The sequence below is a fragment of the Musca domestica genome, unplaced genomic scaffold (assembly GCF_030504385.1).
Source record: "Musca domestica strain aabys unplaced genomic scaffold, Musca_domestica.polishedcontigs.V.1.1 15, whole genome shotgun sequence".
NCBI classification, from domain to species: domain Eukaryota; kingdom Metazoa; phylum Arthropoda; class Insecta; order Diptera; family Muscidae; genus Musca; species Musca domestica.
Window position 1 is genome coordinate 8685623 of NW_026712207.1, and position 20227 is coordinate 8705849.

Here is a 20227-nt window from a genome sequence, read left to right on the forward strand (position 1 = left end):
CGAAATCAATTGAAGATATATATGGAAGATTTATCAAAATTTGAACTCGCTCTCACTAATTTCGATAGGGCTCGTCCTTGGATCAAACAAATATTGTTTGGAAAATTTTATCTCAATCGGATAATAAATGCGACCTGTTGACAAGAATACATGGACAGACGGACTGACATGCCGAATATTGGGGCTATAGGACGGTGCGAACCTGTACTGCCAACTATGTTCCGGAGAAGGAATGTTCCAAATACCAATTTTGTGATAATTCCGTTGAAAAATGTAACGGAAATAGCATAACAAATGCAGGATATCGGAAGGTACATTATTTGAGGACATACAAATATGACGACCTTCATAGGTAATATTCTGTCATTGGAAATGGTAGTCATTACGAACTCCAAATGCCAATTTTAAAAAAAAATACCGAATATCTAAATGGGGGTTATACGAAAATATGGTCCTAAATATATAGTTTTCTATCAGAGAATATAGTACCTATTGCCAACACTAAAATAATTATTTTAAACATAGGCATATATTCTTTTCAAATGCATCTACAGTCATAAGACTGAGGGTATAAAATGGGAGGGTGCCACCCACTCTACAGTCATTAAAAATCCTTTGAGTACTTAGGCATGGCCATAAGTTCCATGGAATTTCAATGATATTGCAATTCTTAAAACATAGGAAATCGACGAAGAAGTTAAGTAATTTTCCTCGTATACTCTTGGCATCTCCGTGGTGGGCGTTGCACCCAGGCTCCCCAAAAATTCTAAATTTTTAGATATTTTTAGAGCATGTCGATTGAAAATATCATTTTTTGCCAAAAATATTCATTATAAAGATCCAAAGTTATTTATCGCCCAATAAAACGAATGCTCATAAGAAAAAACCTATTCGTTTCTTAATAATAATATCAAAACCATTTTATATTCAGGTTTCTAAACAACAACAGCAGGAGTCACAACAGCAGCAGAGTGCACAAAATCTTCCAGTCAACGCACAAAAAGATGCCGCAAAAAACATCGTTGATCAGTTCATCGAAAGCGAGCAAAAAGCAACGGCTAACTAAAGCCAGCAGCAAGCAACTGGACGCAATGCAGCCCCATCCCAACATTTCAGTAGAAATAAAATCAACATTTTATACACACATAATTTTCCTTTTTTTCATTTTCTTTTCTTTTTAAATTAATAAAATGATTTCTTTATTACAAAACTAGTAAAAATGCTTAATTGATTTTAACTATAACTCAACACACTTAAAATTTTTGCATTTTCCGATGGTGATATATATTCTTTTTTTTTTTTTCTTCTCTTCAATTATAGATTTTTCCCACTGGTGTTTTCATGTCATGTCGTACAAAAAGAATATAGAAATTTGAAAAAAAAAACCAAATAATTGTCTAAATAAAATAGACGTCGTTTCCCCAAAAAAAATGTTTCTTAATGGAATTATATAGACATGCGGGTGGATGTACACATTGAATAATCCCCCATTTGGATGCTTCATGAAATTATGATGGTTTGGTTAGTTTCTCTTTTTTAGTTTCGTACATATAAAAAATTAGTTGTCTATTGTGGGAGGGGAGGATCTTGAACGTGTTCTGGTTGTTGTTGTGGAGTAGGGATGGATGTTTTTGTTGGTGGTGGTGGGTTTTTGTCCAAAACAAATGGATTTTACTCGGAATCTTCTTCGTCTGAAGTATCAGTCGTATAGTCGTCATAGTTTTCTGGTTGATCATTATTTTCATGTTCCGATTCACTGAGATCCCATTGGGGATGATCTGTGGGTGGTGCTGGCGCCTTTTTAACATCCAATTTAAGCTCTTGTTGCTGATCCATGCCAAGATATGAATCTGTAATAATTGAAACAAAGAGGAAATTGTGAAAAATAAAAATCGATTCAAGCAGTAGAATACATTGTAAAAGTAATTTCTAATATGATTTTAGGAGGATATAGTTTTTACACTCTGCCATATGGCTAGAGAGGATATATATCATTTGATACGGTCAAAACGTGCCTCCACCACAAAATGTCGAAATTTTCACAAAAAATATTTTACTGCACAGGAAGAGAGGGGATAATACGATTTTGCTCCAACTTTGCAAATCCTAATATTTGCGTCAGTGCTAGGTCAGGTGCGAAAATAGACAATACCGGTTCATTCCATCAAGTACCTCCCCCACAAAAGGTCGAAATTTTCAAAAATATATTTTACTGCACAGAAATAGAAAGGATAATCCGATTTTGCTCCAACTTTGCGAATCCTAATATTTGCATCAGTGCTACGTCAGGTGCGAAAATCGACAATATCGGTCCACTCCATCAAGTACCTCCCCAATATACGGTCAACATTTTGAATAATTATAACCCCTATAAAATGTGATGTAAGAGTTCCACTGTCTTCAAATTCCACACATCGCAATATTTTTATTAACCCAAGGTCTGGTGTGAAAATGGAATATATCGGTCCACTCCTTCTGGTACCTCCCCCACAAAGGGTGAAAATTTTTGGAAAATTAATGAAGCTCATAAAACACGAAATTATTATCCGATTCCATTCAGGCTTGGCACATCTCAATATTTCCATCAACACAAGATCTGTTATAAAGATGGTAGAGATCGGACCATTCCTTCTGGCATCCCCCCTCAAAAGGTCAAAATTTTGAATAATCAGAACGATCATAAAACCCGAAATAAGCATCCGGTTCTCTTCAAATTACCCACATCACAATATTTTTAATAACCCAAGGTCTGGTGTGAAGATGGGATATATCGGTCTACTCCTTCTGGTACCTCCCCCACAAAGGGTCAAATTTTTGAAAATTCTTGAAGCTTTTAAAACACGATATTAACATCACATTCCATTCAGACTTGGCAAATCTCAATATTTCCATAAACAAAATATCTGTTATAATGATGGTTAAGATCGGGTCATTGCTTCTGGTACCTCCCCCACAAAAGGTCAACATTTTGAGTATCCATGAAGCTCATAAAACGCGAAATTAACATCCGATTCCATTCAGACTTGATACATCTCAATATTTCAATCAACAGAAGATCTGTTATAAAGATGGTACAGATCGGACCATTTCTTCTGGTACCTCCCCCACATAGGGTTCAAGATTCTAGCTTCAGCCATTTCATCTGGGACGCTGATGCTCAGTCAGTCAGTTATTTCACTACCCTTTTTAATATATAAAAGTTTCAAGATTCAATGCGAGAAAGAAAGCTTATCTTAGATTTCTCTTTACATACCTGATCGCAGACACACGGTAAACGTGTAAACACCGGGCCAACGTGGTGCTGTAAATTTCAATTGAATTTCCTCCCTTTCGACCAAATTTGTGACATGATAAGGTGCTGTCAGTAGAGTGCGTGATTTACGATCACAGATATATGTCCACCAGTATTCCTGTTTCTCTTCGGGGAAATAGGGACAGTGTACTGTGTGCGATATGCGTGATTTGCCTTCGAGTTTTTCGCGTTTATTCAATTTGGCTTGTAATCTTTCCCATTCTTCGTCATCGTCATCATCCAAAGATGAATTGTTCTTGGTTTGTTTCTCATTCTCTTCATCACTGTCCGAAATTGATTCTTTCTCCTCGACATCACTGGCGTCGGCATCTGAATCAGCCTCTGAATCATTTTGTTGTTGCGTTTCAGCAGCGGCTGCAGCCGCAGCAGCTTTAGTTGGTGGTGGTTGTTTCTTTTTCTGATTGGCAGCAGGCTTTTTGCCTCCCTTTCCTCCCTTGCCTTTACGTGGTTTAGCCCATGCGGAGGCTTTTTTAACGGGAGCTGCATTGACAGCTTCACCGTCCTCATCACCAGCAGCTTGTTCCTGTTCATCATCCCTAAAGAACAAAAAATAAACAGTAAATTAGTTTTACAAAAAAAGAATACACAATCCCATTTATTACATACTTAATGCCCTGCTTTTGTGGCACCTTTGAGTCACCAAATAATGTCTTCATATCCTTGCGTATCAGAGTGACCGTAACCGTAACGATAGCACCAGCTGTGACCACATTTGTGTTTTCATCATCGATAACTTCGCAGCGTATTGAAAAGTCAATTAGTGGCATTTTTCCCAAAACTTTCATTACATTCTCGTATTCAAAATCACTCAAGCTCTTCAATAGCTGACGACTTTCCTCCGGTGCCAATTGGGCGAATTGTTGAAGATTTTTAATGTGTCGTTTCTTGTTCATAAAATACAAATGGTCATCGGTGACATGTGGCAATTGAAGTAGAGGTGATTTAAACTCCCACAGTGCTTGAATAATCATTGGTGACATTTTCATACAATTCTCAATGGTCTCAATGCTGGGTAAACGTGGTACGCGTCTAGCGTAAGCCAACATTACTAATTGATGGACACATGATACCATTTCTTGCACTAGATATGGACATTTCTTAACAATGAATTGGCGATCTTTTTCAAGGGTTTCGGGATTAAGCGGTAATCGCGATAGATGGGCATGTAAAATTGCTCGGGCTTTTATGGAATACATGCGACACAATGGGTGTTCTTTGCATTTCTCATTCAAATTCGGTAGTTGACGGATCAGCTGAAAAATAAAGAAAAAAATATATTTATATTTAAAATTAACCAATCGTTAAAGTGCTTATTTGCGGTTTAGTGTAGCAAAAAAAGCAGAATATATATGGTTACGGTTCATGTAAGTAGGTATTCTTAATTTTAGAAGAAGGTACTTTGCATACGTTTCAAATAAACTGTAAAAGCTTCAGGTAAGTGTGGTTGAATGTTCAGTACATAACTCAATTTTTATGGTGCTTTGAGACCAAATAAATTTTCTACCTCGAACAAGTTACTAGTAACGAATAAATCAAAAAATGAATAACTCAAATGACAGTTCCTACGTTTAAGAAGACTTTAACAAGTAAAAAAAACAGCTATTTTTGGACCGGGCTGAACTTTATATACCCTCCACCAATCGAGAGGAACTTGACATTTTTCAAAAAAAAAAAATTCTCCGAAAAATACCGCTCAAGTGAAACCCTTTATATACATACATACATATATAAGCTATACAAAAACGTGGTGCTGCATAAGTTATTTTTTGTCGTAGGCTGTAGTAACGATTACGTTTACGCAAATTTGAAACAATTCCGGTGAATAATGCCGCTAATATCATCAAAATACCAAATAAGAGGAGGTACCATTGTATGAGGGTTATAGAAAGACGTGGACCTGCACAGGCAATTTTCTGTCTTAACCTGTGGTATGCATTACGAACTTCAAATACCAAATTTGAGATAATTCCGGCGATAAAATCATCAAAATACCGAATATCGGGAGGTGCCGTTATATGGGAGCCATACGAGGGCGTGGACCTGCACGGACAATTTTCTGTCATAGGCTATAGTATCCCTTACGAACTTCAAATACCAAATTTGAGACAATTCCGGTGAATAATGTCGCTAATATTATCAAAAAACCGAATATCGGAGGTGCCGCTATATGGCAGCTATACGAGGGCGTGGACCTGCACGGACAATTTTCTGTCATAGGCTGTAGTATCCATTAAGAACTTCGAATACCAAATTTGAAACAATTCCGGTGAATAATGTCGCTAATATCATCAAAATACCAAATAAGAGGAGGTACCATTGTATGAGGGCTATAGAAAGACGTGGACCTGCACAGGCAATTTTCTGTCTTAGCCTGTGGTATGCATTACGAACTTCAAATACCAAATTTGAGATAATTCCGGCGATAAAATCATCAAAATACCGAATATCGGGAGGTGCCGTTATATGGGAGCTATACAAAGGCGTGAACCTGTCCGAACAATTTTCTGTCATAAGCTGTAGTATCTATTTCGAACTTCAAATACCAAATTTGAAACAATTCCGGCGAATATTGTCGCTAATATCATCCAAATACCGAATATCGGAGATGCCGCTATATGGCAGCTATACGAGGGCGTGGACCTGCACGGACAATTTTCTGTCATAGGCTGTAGTATCCATTAAGAACTTCGAATACCAAATTTGAAACAATTCCGGTAAATAATGTCGCTTAAATCACCAAAAGACCGAATATTGGGAGGTACAATCATATGGGGCTATACCAAAACGTGGACCTACATGACCCATCTTCATTACCGAAAGTCCTGCAGACATACTATACATTTGAGTAAACTTTTATCAACCTACTTCATTTCGTTCGGAAGCTAGAGTGAATTTCACAGACGGACAGGCGGAAAAACGGACGGACATTTTATGCTGATCAAGAATATAAAAATTCTTTGTGGGATCCAAAATTTAAATTTCGAGGTGTTACAAACAGCATGACAAACTTAATATACCATCCATACTATGGTGGAGGGTATAAAAAGCCAATTATATTCAATAAATAGAAGTCTCTCTAGAATTATTCTAAAAATATAATTAAAAAAAAAAAAATAAAAAAAATCGGATCCTTTTAAAAATATATCCATAGAATATATGTATATACCCATACAAATAAAAAAAACATATACTTACTGCAGGAACTTCTTCATTGTCCGATTGACGTTCAACCACTTGGGAATTGTGGCGTTTATCAAACTCCAAACTGGCTGCCAATACCATCAAAGCACGCTTTAGCAACATGTGCGGGGTTTTATGGATGAAATAGAAATACATTTGCGTTGTATCCAACAAAACTTTGTCCCCAGAATAACGAATTGAACGGTACCACCACATACCCACAACGGAGGGTAAGGCAACCATAAATATGAGACCATAGAGACCCAAAACCCAAACGGAATTTTCCTTTTCAACTATCCATGAGGGTAGGGCAATGCCAAATGACATAGCACCTGGACCATCGGGATTACCATATTTTTCATAATTGCCTTTGGCAACTTCGTCCGTCAATGCCTGGTAGGCTTTGGACAGCATCATAAAGGCCTTTTCATCACCAGTCTCCTTATCCGGATGCAGGACAAGTGACAATTTATGGTAGGCTTTCTTGATTTCAGCCTTGGAAGCCGTCGGTTCTACCTTCAAGATTTCGAATGGATCAAAACTAGCCATTTCGTAGTCGAATTGGGAAACACGATATGCCAGGAATATCAAGAGCGCCCAGCCCAATACAAGTGCCAGTCTTATTGCCAGATTCTTTAGGGCTCGATAAGGTTCGGCAGCTGCCAGAATGGCTTTCTTTTTTAAGCAATCCGGGCACTGGCATTCTTCTCTGATCTTTTCGGGATCTGAAAAAGAAAATAAATAATTTATTTATAATCCATACGTCTCATTTTACTGTACCTATGCCAAGAAACAACTGTGTAAATACATATACGTAAAATGGAAATTAAAAATTACTTCGTTTTAAAGTCCAAGGCACGTTTTAAGCGCTCACACCAATTGTTTGTTGCCGTGAAATAGCAAAATATGTTAATAGCAGGTGGCACCAAACACCTATCTTTCTCATAAATGATCTCTGCTCTCTACAAATAAAACACAAAACACAAATTCTCCAAATAACCAAGAAAATGCGCTCTCTTTCTCGATGGCGGTGGCAGCAAAGCGCTTTCACTTCGACGAGAATAAATTGAACACACATAGAATAAATAATTGGAACGTAACCACCAGTTGTTCACACACAAAACTGTAAACGCCTTCGTCATTAGACAAAAAGCTAGGCTTCAAACATGCCTTAGTCAGTTCCGATGATGCATTTCCTCTATATGTATGTTACATTAACCTATATGCGCTTTAACATCTAAAAAGTCTTTTTCGATCAGGAGATAAGCTTGTCTATCGCAAATTTTGCACAATCACTCCCTCACTCACTCACCTTCTTTCTTTTTTCGTGGCCAATAGTAAATGGTTGTTGGTATTAGGACGAGTGCCAGGAACGATAATAGGAAATAATAGAATGTTCCGCCACTCTCATCATATTGAAATTTCTGACCAGCCATAGCTGTTGGCTACCCCTTTTAGGCCGCTTTTTTACCAAATTCCACTACTACTTGTTGAACACGTAGTTTTATTACCCAAATAATGTTGTATCGAAGCGTCTTGCGTACGAAACGCAATAAATACTGTAAACGAAGCTGGTAATTGTAAAAAATTTAAATTTTAAGCTACACTTCACTAAAAAAATAAACTTTTCTTTTCTCCATCCAGCCACACGACAAATTATGTTCTCTTCATTTTGTTTGACACGTCTTATTTTTGGCGGAGAGTAATTAGTACGTATTGTAACGTAGCTAAACAATCAGCTGACATTTCTTGAAAACTCAGTTAGTGAATCAAGTATCGTAATGTGAACTAACACAATGATATTTTAAAAAAGGGTGCCTGTTATAATTATTAAAAGAGTTGTGTGGCTAGATTATCTTGCTATGCAGATATCTAATGAAAAATATTTCATTTATAGAGAGTTTCCTTTTGACATTTCCTTCATTTGTAAACATTTTAATTTCGCTGTATTGCTATATATAAAATTCATGGTAGAAAAATACAGGTAGATGCATGGCTCAATGTATTTAGGGAGTAGCTTTGTTCTACCTTCTGTAATTGTGCCATGGGTAGATTCATCGACGCTTAAGAACAGTGATGTGTAATGTGAGGTTGTAGTATATATTTTTTAAAAATTTAATTTTTAAAAATTTCAATAATTTTTTATTCAACATTTTCAATTCCAAGATCGGTTTGATAGTTTTCCCAACAGCTGTGTCCATGCGACTACCTGTATTCTTATATATGTACAACTACTTACAAGAACACTGTTTTAGTACCCGAAAACTTGCATTGTTTTGAATTTTTAAATTTTTTGCTTTTGGGGAGAATATATTTTGACATTTAGGGATAAATCAAAACTTAGTCATATTTGAAATTCGATGTTGTGATAAATCCGTTAGGTTCTATTCTTCTTTTCGCGACTTTCACCTAATTTAAAATTTAGTGAAAAAAGTTCAAACCAAATAAAATGCAGATAAATAAAAATTCAAAACTGTTTTCCGAATAGAAATCACACTTTAAGCAAAGGTTTTTTTGTGGTCGTAGTCAGAAGTAACCCTCGGCTTACAAAAAAAAAAAATAGGCTGGCAATTTTATTATCAACGTGTATTTCCGTATGAATGTCAAAATTGCTATTTTACATGTGACTTATAACTCTTGCTATCACACACTTGCATATGTTATTTATTTTCTTTGGTTACATTGTGATTATATTATATTTTCTACAAAAAATGTATATAGGATGCTTTGTCCTGCCATATGTAATCGTGTCATGGGCGTTACATAAAATTCGACGTAGCGTACACAAATATTCAACTTCCGTATTCAACGTCCGTATTACCCAAATTCGCAAGTTTCATATCTATAAGTTGAAGATCCATTGACTTAAAGAAAACGAGATTATATTCACATTTTTATGCCCACAACACAACGGCATTTTCTTTTACCAACATATAAATGCTTTGCAATTTTCAATAATTTTCCTGAGTTAATGGAACAGAACCTATATTTACGTTAATTTTCATGCTGCCAACACAGAGGACATTTCAATCGCCAGCACATAATTTGATAAACTATTTGATAAACACAGCCTGCTTTTCCATCTGGTAACATTTGAAGTATTTTGAAAGGATGTGGCAACATCGAACAAACCATAGAATATTATAATAGAAACAAACGAAAATAATCGAGTCAAAAGCACACAGCAAACTGGACGGTCTCGTACAAAATTCACAAAAAATAACGTCAAATATTTAAACACAACTCTAAAACCGGTCGCATTCGTGTAGTGAAAACCCATAAAATGATGTGTATATTTTATAAAATGAATTGCCTAAAATATAACAAATTATTTGGAAAAATGTACAAGTTACAGCGAGTAAATGATGTGAACAAAAATTTTAGCAATTTTAGTGGGACCACGGAATATGGCTGAAACAAGTAAAGAAATTAGTGGTACCACTAATCGAACGAATGTGGCAAAGTGAGTGTTGTGATAATGAAAGATTAAAAGCAAATGCCAAAGTAGTTGTGACTAACGGACGCCAGGCGGTGCTAAGGTATGGCGACACTGTGAAATGCAACCCTGCTGTGTGGCCACTCTCGCTGATGTTTACGTGAGTGTATGTGTGCAAAACTAAAATATTGGTAATAGGTCCACACACGCCATATTTAATTTCTAACAGCAAAAAAAGCCATTTTTCGTTTAAATCAATGCAATTTTTCTCTGTGAAATTACGGAAAAATGTCAACAGTTCCTTGAGTAGTGTGTGTTGTTGAGTAGATTAATATAAATATTAATAAAATCCGAGAGATTAAAGCAGAAAAAGGTAAGTGAAAGAGATTTTTCGATGCGCAACAAAATGAATTTCATTTTTTGTTCATTCTCCGCTGTGCCATCCATCACATTTATTGGTGGCCACAAAAAGATGGGTTACAGACAATGACTTTGCTGTGATATTTGGCATTTTGTGAACTTCGAACGCGACTGAAGTGTGTAATCTGAAGTAAAGAATTAAATAATTTATGTGGAAAAATTGATTCCCAAAGTTATGCATGATGGAATTTTTCATTTGCTTTAATTTTCATTTCATTATGTGCGTGTGTTTGGTGTTTCTCATAATGTTTCCCTATTTACATTTGCAGTGTTGCCAGAATGGCCCATTATTATATACAAAGCCTTGATGACAACATAAAACTATATACAACGGATGTCCAAGTGGTTCATGTGGCCGGCGACGATGTTGGTGTCAGTAATCCAAATAGAGCACAGGTTCATAGTTCTAAATAAAATACTAACAACAATCCTTTTTTGATTTTCGTTATTGATTTTTGTTTTGTTTTATATTTTCCATTGTTTGCAATTAACCTTTCCTGCTTGATATTGATTTTTTTCTTTAGTTTAAGATAAGATGGTGATGGTTACGTTGTGTGCGCGTGTATGTTTGTTTACAAAGGAATACATTTTTCATTTATGTGTGTGAAATAGAAATATATATGTAATGGAAGGAGCCGAAATACAAGATTAAACATGAGAGTTTACTATCAAAATTGAAAAACAGATTAACTACAAAGTTTTCAATGTTTCATAAAATCATTCATATAACATCTATGAATGTGCTACATATCTTTGGAATGTGATCAAAATATAAGTTTTAACCCAAAGGCACTATTATCGAATATCTGCCATTAAAAAAATTAGAAAATATGATGAAAAAATAATATATTCCCTGCCTCTTATCCACAAACCAACCCCGAAGTTATCAAATTCCGAGTTTATTTCTTAGGGTTACCTATAAATTAAAAAATGTATTTTCTTGATCTTTTATGTGTTTTTTTGCTTTTATGTCTTTTTGAACTGATTACCAAGGGTTTGTCTAACCTACTGTGTCCTTTGCTCCTTTACAGCAAATCGTTATGGATGACAGTTCCCAAATTTTATTACAAAATGACGGTGGACCTCAGCAAGTGGTGTATCAGACACAAGCTACTCCCACACAATATCAGCCACCGCAACCCGGACAGACGTACACGATACTGGGCGATGATATTAACCAACAAACCCAGTCTCAAACCCAAATTCATCAACAACAAACCCAGCAACAGACACAACAGCAACAAGCACCACCACCCCAACACCAGCAACAACAAATCCTAATGCATCAACAGCAACAACAACAGCAGCCACAACAGCATCAAGTTATGGACCATCAGCAGCATCAAATGCAGACCACCTACCAATTGCAGCCAGATCCACAACAGCAGCATATGCAACAGGCCCAGGATCACCAAATGCAACATGTTCAAGCTGCAGCGCAACAGCAGCAGCCGCCGCCTCAAATTTATTACACCACAGATCAGTTGGTACATCAGCAACAACAACAACAGCAAAAGAAGGTATATATACAACAACAAGCTCCGCCGCAAACAATGCAACAACAGTATCAACCACATCCCCAACAGCAGCAGCAAACGCATCAACAAATGATGCACCAACAGCCTCCGCCGCCTCCTCAACAACAGCCGCAACAACACATTTTGCAGAGTTCGCAACATCAACAAGTCCAGGTACAACATCAAGTATCGTCCGGCAACCAACAGGCCCAGCAGCAACCTCAGATCATTTATCGCATGCAGCCACAACAACTGCAGACACAACAACAACTGCAACAGCAGACACAACTTTTGGGCAATGCCCAACTTATTGTCCAGCAACCCTCCGGTCAGCCGGTTCTTATTCAGCAATCTCCTCAACAGCAAGAACTCATTATGAGACAACAGCCTCGTGTCGTCTATGGAAATCGTATAAATTTTACTCCCCAACAATCACCGCAGCAGCAACAACAGCAGCAGGTCATAATGCAACAGGCCCAGCCGCATCAACAGCAACACATACAAATTCAGACCAATGCAATGCATCACAATCCCACCGGACACATGGTGCAGCAGGCTCGAGTGGTACCGCAACAACATCAGCAACAGGTGCAGCAACAACACAACAACCCGCCGCCGCCTCAACAACAAATGCAACAAAATGTCGTCTATCATCAAATACAGGTGCAGCAGAACAATCAAATGGCCAAACAAACAATGCAACAAAATGCCGTTGTTCATCCCCAACAACAACAGCAACAGCATATACAACAGCTGCAGCAGCAACATCAGCAACAGCAGGTCCAAATGGTGGGACAAATAAATAATCCAAATGGTGCCACAATCATTCGAACGGCAGGTGTAAGAGGTGGAAAGATAGCCCGGGGTGGCGTCAGCGGTACCCTAATCGCACGTATGCCGGGAATGGGGGCGGGTGTGGCCCGATCTGTATTTAACGCTGCCGGCACAATGGGTGGCGGTGGTGGGCAAATTCTGAGAACTCCCCGTCCGCGTTGTAGCACCACTGCCGGGACCACGACAAGAGGTCGTGGAGGTAGGGGAGCTCGTGGAGCAGCAGCCTTGGCCGCTGGTCGCGGTGTACAATTGGCAACGGCAGCAGGATTAAATCCCAATGCTCAACTGCATGGAAAACTCGTTGCATCCGGTCAAGTTCGCCAAGTGTTTCGCACCCAACATCAACTCAGCGATGGTAGTGTCCAGCAACAGCTTCACTTAGTGCAAGCCCAACCACGAGCCCCAGGAGCAGTGGCTCGTTTTAGATCGCCCGTACTAGGACAACAAGTTCAGCATCAACAACACAACCCCCAGCAAACATCTCCGCCCTCCTCACAAAATTCTAATCCCAGCGCTGGATCATCCAACTCCTCACCGGCTACTGGTAACTTCGAGTTGGATTTGGAAGACAGTATACAGGCAGTATTTGTAAAGAAGGATGGTCAAAAGCAGGCAATTGCAGCCAATGCAGCTGCCGGCGTCGCCTCAGCCGCAGGAGCAAACACTCAAAACACCAGTGCCACCACCAACGTAGCTGCGGCTGGTACCACTCTAACATCATGTTACGCCAAAAATCCCAACAATGACGACAATGGCACCTGCATGACATTGGCCGAATACAAGAAACGCAATGCAACAACCTCAGCCCAAGCTGCCGTTCAAGGCGCCAATACGATGCAATCGGGTATAAAACCACTGCAACAAACGTCGGCGGGTGGAAAAATTACGCTACCGGCTGCAGGTGGCCAATCGGTGCACACAGTTCCTGTTGCTCGTGTGGCTCCACAGAAACACATTGTTCCCAAGGAACAGTGCGGCGTCGCTGGGCCCAACCCTGCAGCTAGTCCCGTTCAAAATCGACCACCAGCCGGCTCGTCGGTTTATCAAACCTCCCACAACAATTACGAAATTCAGACACAACACGTCTTACAAAATCGTGCTGGCCAGCAAATGGCCGAAAAAGATCGCAACAGCGCCAAAATGTTGGTTATATTGGTGTCTGGAGAACAACGTTTGATTACCTTCACTCTGCCACGCGAATCCTGCACTGTTCAAGACTTGCTTGAGCAAGTGGGGGTACCATTCGATGACAACACCACAATACAATGTGTCGAAAATCCCGGCGCCAACATTGATTTTGTTGTGACTGTTGGCTTTTCGGTGCAAGAATCGGCCAGTGAATTGATATCCCGAGCGGAGCAAAGCCTTCAAATAAGTCGACAACAAGAAAGTTTACAACAAAATGCCGCTGGCCAAGCTGGCCATTCTAAGGGACAAGTAGAGCAGGGTTCGACAGCAGCAGCAGGGACACATCCTGCTGCGGCCACGGCAGGAAATCCCCCAAGTGGAAGTGCGGCAGCAGCAGCCAATGCTGCTCTGTCGGCCAACGCATCGACTTCTTCAAGTCCAGCACCTTCAGAAAGCTCCAACAAAGACCAAACTACACCTGCTTCGAAATTGGCTACAACTGGTAGTTCTACCAAACCACCCCAAGACGATGGCAGTGGTAGCAGTCAGCGAAAACTTATTCAAGGATTCTATGCCATATGTCAGAGTTGTGGCTTCAGTGGTTATGATCATTCGAAGTGTGAAAGATGTAAACGTGTCTTCTTGGAGCCACCTAAAAAGATACCCATCAAACAGGCCAACAATGCGGCTGGAAATTTCGGTAATCTCTCCGGTTCAGAATCCTCATTTGCCTCCAACACAATGCCCGGTGGTGATAAGAAGCAGAGGCATCACGGTGATCCGAATTCCACGCAAAGGGGTAAATCGTCGGGTCCTTATAATCCCAATGGTCCTCCGACCAGGGGTCGTGGTGGCTCACAAAGTGGTAGGGGACGGGGCAGTCGTTCCGGTCGCAGAGCTGCAGAAATAGAACCTGTTATTCTTACACTCAGCAGTGACGAGGAAGACGACGAGTCCTCGAACAAGGGAACCTCCAATGTATGTACAACTCAATTTGTCAAATAGTTTAAAGTTTAATGGTGTTTTGTTATATTTTTAGATGGGTCACTTTGCTAAATCATCGATTAATTCTTCACCTGCGTCTTTGATGTCATCCTATAAACCTCTGTCGTTTGAACCAAATATTCCGGAGAATGATGAAACCATCATTTACAGTGGTAAGTCAAAACACATTGCCCTTAAAATAGAGATGATATTTTGGCGAAATTGTACCAAAATTGCGTTTTGTAATAATGTTACGTCTATGCACAAAATTACAAAGAAAGTGACGGTCAAGGTCAAAGTTTCCATTAGAAAGTGGCCACATTTAATTGACTGACAGTTTAGTTATTTTTATAGCGATTTAGCGGGTTTTTATTTTTATAGCGATTTTGTAAGATGTGAACATGCAATATCTATTTTTAATGGATATTTTACTAAAAGAAATCATCTATAATATTTGATCCAATATTTGCATGAATGTTTGTTTATTCCCGGCATTCTTTTGTGTTTGTTCGAATTGTGTCAATTTTGCACAATCTGGCCACTCAATTTGCTCTCAATGTTACCGTATTTCGTGTACTTCTTGGCCAAATGGTATTACTATTCACCGCTAGGCGTCCCCCATGTGAGTTTTAGAGTCGTTTTGACACTGACAGTTGGACGCCATTGTTTTCATAAAGAAATATGTAATAAAAAAGAGTACGAAGCAAAAGTGTGAAAGAAACACGAATTGGGACCGTATTTTCGCAGAAAACGAAAAATTGTTGAAATAAGTTGCAGTTTTTTGTTTATTTTTGTATAAATAAAGCTGGGAAAAGTAAAATTTCTTAAAAATGGAGTGGAATGGTAATAAAGAAAATAAGACTTCTGCTACAATTAATGCTCCGCATGATGTACCTGTGTGTGGTGTATTTGTTGTGTGTATTCTCTCCGGCAAGAAGAATACATTATTAACACGTTTTCTTCTCTATTTGATATCGAGCAACTTTAGGTGTTGATGTGTTTAAAAAAATTGTATTTTTCTTCCTATTTAGATTTCAAACGTGGAGACATAACTGATCTCTCCAACTGTAGTGATAAGCTAAGCTGCACCTTGCCTTGTAAATATATACGTTTAGGTACATACTGTTTTGAGCCTCCCGAACAGGTAAGATCAAATGTCCTATTGCATACCTAGGTCACCTAATTATTGTAAACAAAAATTGCAGGTGGTTATAACCTCTAAAGGTGTACGCATTGTTGCTCCACTGGAAAGCAATCCCTCGGAGACCTTCCCCCTGCACATACACAAGCAGGAGGTAGTAAAGGTGATTGCTCATTTTTCAAAAACCACAGATTCGATGTTGTGTTTTTATACGCTACGAACCTGTGCTCAGTATATACGTACTTCTTTGAAGATGCCCGATATAACACAACCTATAGATGGAGGTAAGTTATTATTAGTTATGTATGTGTTGCTATAGTGATATGCTGCTTATTCTATTTTAGTTACATATTTCGCACCAAACGGGCCGTATCAAATGCGAAAAATTATTATTCAGTTCCAAACAATATCGGATCAGGCTAAAAGTGTTATACGCTCTATATGGGATTTTCTTGATGAAATTTCCGATACCGATGCCCAAGATCTGCTGCAAAGAGCGGCAGAATCTGATCGCAAGGTGGCCACCAATAAAAATAATAGGTAAGTTGAAGTGAAAAAGAAAATGTCATTATCAGTGGATGCAAAACACAATTTCGATGTTTTAAAAACTTGGTTTCAAATTGTTCTCGTTTTTATTTTTTGCAGCGAAAATACCCCAACAACCACACAACTGCAACCCAACGAGATACGTCAGCTCCTTATTTATCCCCAAGGCAAAGGCGGTATTTCCATTAACACCGAAGATTACATGTGTTTGGCAACAGATCAATATTTAAATGACATCATAATTGATTTCTATTTGAAGTGGGTTCATGAAAACATCATTCCAGACGCACAAAAAGAGCGCACCCATATCTTTAGTACGTTCTTTTATAAACGCTTGACGACACTAACACGCCATATAAATCATGACAAGGATGTGAAACAATCTGCAGCTCAAAAGCGTCATGCTCGGGTACAAAACTGGACGAAAAATGTTAATCTTTTCGAAAAGGATTTCATTATAATACCCATAAATGAACAGTCGCATTGGTTCCTGGCCATTATATGTTTTCCTAAGCTCAAAGGTCCGGTTACCTTTGATACACATGTACCGGTTGAACTGCAACCCATAAAAAAGACAAGTAAGTTTCCATGCCCGTTCGAAGTTGAAATGTAAATTTTTTATTAATTTCCGTTTTTTTTTTTTTTTGCTAATGAACAGAAGGCAAAAAGGTGTCACTGCAAATTGGTAATACCACAATAACACCACTCTCCAAACGCGATAGTTCTAATGTTTTAAGTGAAATTTGTGGTGTTGGGGATGATGATAGTGAACGCGATGAAGCCGAGGGAGATGACAGCGATTTGGCTTCGGAGGATAGTGACTTTGATAATTCGAATTCAACAACACCCAGCAATTCACAGCCAGCAGTACCAGTTGTGGCGGGAGCTACAGCGGCCAATACCGCCTCATCGGCCCATCAACCAATTAAACAGCCCTTGATTCTAATATTTGATTCCTTGGCGGGTGCCTCTAGAAGTCGTGTGGTGGCCACATTGCGTGACTATCTAACGTGTGAATATAAAATTAAAATGCCTGAAGCCCCATTACATGCCTTCAACAAGGACAACATGCCCGGACATTGTGTTAAAGTTCCTCAACAAAACAATTTTACCGATTGCGGTCTATATCTACTGCAATATGTGGAGCAATTTTTCAAAGATCCCATACGCGATTATAGGGTGCCCATAAAACAGTTGGCCAATTGGTTTGATACACTCACAGTTACCAAGAAAAGAGAAGATATATCCAATCTCATACAATCATTGATGGATGAGCGCAACGGGCCAAATAATAAAATTATACTACCCGAAATACCATTTCCCACTCTAAATGGTCAACTGGTTGAACCAGATGGTTACAATATTGAATTTGAAGAGGAGGAGATGGAAGATGACGAAGATGTAAGTAAATCTAAATAGAGTGGCCAAGGTGTAAAATTACATTAAATTATTTTTGTTTTTTATTGTTAGGATGATAATCAGACAGGTGATATGGATGATGTTTCAAACGAAGATATGAGTAAATCTAAAACTCCAATAAAAGTTGGCACTTCAACACCAACAACAATAGCTGCAACAGCTGCCAGCTCCGCCAACACTACTATGCCAACGCTTGTGCCAACCCAAGGCCGGAAAATTGTACTGAAACGAAGAATGCAGCTACCAGGTGGTCCCAATGAAACCAGCTCATCTTCGTCTCCTTCCCTGGGCAGCCACAATACATCGTCTTGTCAAACACCGCCTGGTCCAGCCATTGCTGCCGCCGGCCAACAGCAACGTCCCCCAAATATGACAAAAATACGCAAACTGGAGCCATAATTCAATCATACCTCCGGCCACAATTATACATTACTATAAATATGATTTAGTTATATTATTACCAATCAATCAATCAACCAACACACACACACAAGCAACAAGAACATGCAGAAATTCTTGTTAAAAACACCCTCTCCCCCCATTATCATCATACTTGATCGTTTTATGTTTTTAATTTTAGTAATACTCTAAAGATTTTGTTTCTTTATGATATATATAATTGTTTTTATAAAATAATTATTTTAGAGTTTAGTTGGAAAATTTGTTAAGTTGCCTAGTAGGACCTTGTACGGAAGGAAAACGAAAACGAAAAGAGAATTAACTTTTCGTCTCGAAAAAAACTGATTTTTATAAAAAAATACTACATAATACGCATTTTGTTCATTTTATTTTTGATACAGGCAATGTAAATAGCTTCTCTGCACACCCAAATCCTCATCTCTTTCATTTATTATTTATATATATATAAAAAACAAAGCGTAATTTTAATATGATTAAAATATGTACTCTAACCAACCACTTAAAAACAAAAAGTTTCAAATAGAAAAAAAAGAGAAAACTAAGAAGAAATTAAAGCAAGTGGTTTGAAATCTTAACCTATCTTTACATAAACTATGAACAAAATATAAATAAAAAACAACAAATTTACAAAAATATTTACTGCCTCTTTTCTCTTGGGGAGTTGTGTTTAGGCGAGAGATAGAATAAATGATAAGAATCGTTACCAACCTGAACATGATGATATGACAGCTTTTAATTGAGGCCAATTGCCGCCAGATATGCGTAGAACTGGAACTCACAACACAATAATTTCTATGATATATTCCAACTCTAACATCAGAACGCCAAAATAGAAGGTGAGATAAAAGACTGCAACAAAGTCGAACGCCATAATTTTTAGTTTTTTTTTTTAAATTTTATTGAATTAAATTGAAAATGTCGGAAATAGCATAAAGTTTTAGAATAAGTTTAGATTTGTTCGAATTGGTAACGTTTGGCACGAATTATGGGCTTTAAACGGCCAATGAAACCGTCACACGCTGCCCGAATGTTGCTCTGTGGTTGTTTTGGCCCATTCCCGTCGAAGCGCTTGCTTGAGGGTATTTTTTAGTGCCAACCTTGCTTTCCAAAATACTCCAGACACAATATTCCAACGGATTGGTATCCGGAGATTTTGATGGCCATTGTGCACTGGAAATGAAGCGAGGAACCTCTTTTGTAACCATTTTTGGGTGACCTGGCGTGCTTAGTGTTATGGTGCTGAGTCCTGTTGGAATGTCCAAGGTCTGCGGCCAAAATGTTTTGCATGCCCAAGGCTTTAATACACCCTCCAGAATATTTTCGCTATAATATTCGGTATTTATTCTGATGCCACGGTCGAATTAATACGAGCGGAGAGCGACCATCGGCTGTTATGGCGGCCCACACCATCACCATGGCCGGCGCTTGAGTTTTGGTGGCCAACCGAAGGTGCACATTTTCAGCTGACCTCTTGGGCAAGTAAACACGATCGAATGTTTTCTCATCGGAAACGGAGAAAACCGAATTCGGCAGCTCACCACTTTCGGCCCATCGAAGCAACTCTTTAGCTCTTTTGAGTCTATTTTCTTTCTGTTGCGGTGTAAGTTCTTGCACTTTTTGCAATTTCAATGGCTTTACCCCAAGCTTATTTTTCAATATTTGTCAAATGGAATATTGCGATATGTTCAGTTCAGGATTCAATCAAGTCGCTTCATTATTTTTCGAACCATTTCTGCTGATGTTGCTCTGTTTTCTTCCGTCCATTTCCTTGACGTCGGGCTATGCTACCCGTATCGCGGTAACGAGCGATGGTACGAGACACAAAAGATTTATTCACATTTAAATGCTGGAGTGCTCTAATGATAGCCACTTGTGGTTGTCCAGCCAAA

General features: G+C 38.6%; 2 protein-coding genes across 3 annotated transcripts; one reads left to right on the forward strand and one right to left on the reverse strand.

Annotated features, from left to right (window-relative positions):
* Positions 1–1626: 1626 nt before the first annotated feature.
* Positions 1627–8170, reverse strand: LOC101890951 (translocation protein SEC63 homolog). Its single transcript, XM_005185588.4, has 5 exons — positions 7806–8170; positions 6509–7218; positions 3920–4566; positions 3254–3849; positions 1627–1850 (listed from the first exon to the last, which is right to left on the reverse strand). The coding sequence occupies exons 1-5, from the start codon at positions 7927–7929 to the stop codon at positions 1672–1674; spliced, it is 2256 nt and encodes a 751-aa protein (XP_005185645.1). The 5' UTR covers positions 7930–8170; the 3' UTR covers positions 1627–1671.
* Positions 8171–9645: 1475 nt separating this feature from the next.
* Positions 9646–18973, forward strand: LOC101890437 (uncharacterized). 2 transcript variants are annotated; one of them, XM_011295075.3, is made up of 10 exons: positions 9646–10302; positions 10619–10745; positions 11381–14806; positions 14868–14985; positions 15844–15956; positions 16018–16237; positions 16298–16493; positions 16599–17077; positions 17158–17900; positions 17970–18973. In XM_011295075.3, exons 2-10 carry the CDS (start codon positions 10629–10631, stop codon positions 18315–18317), a joined length of 5760 nt encoding a protein of 1919 aa, XP_011293377.2. In that variant the 5' UTR covers positions 9646–10302; positions 10619–10628; the 3' UTR covers positions 18318–18973. The 2 variants fall into 2 exon arrangements, with proteins under 2 accessions (XP_011293377.2, XP_005185641.2); XM_005185584.4 differs by having other exon boundaries at positions 10619–10721.
* Positions 18974–20227: the final 1254 nt, after the last annotated feature.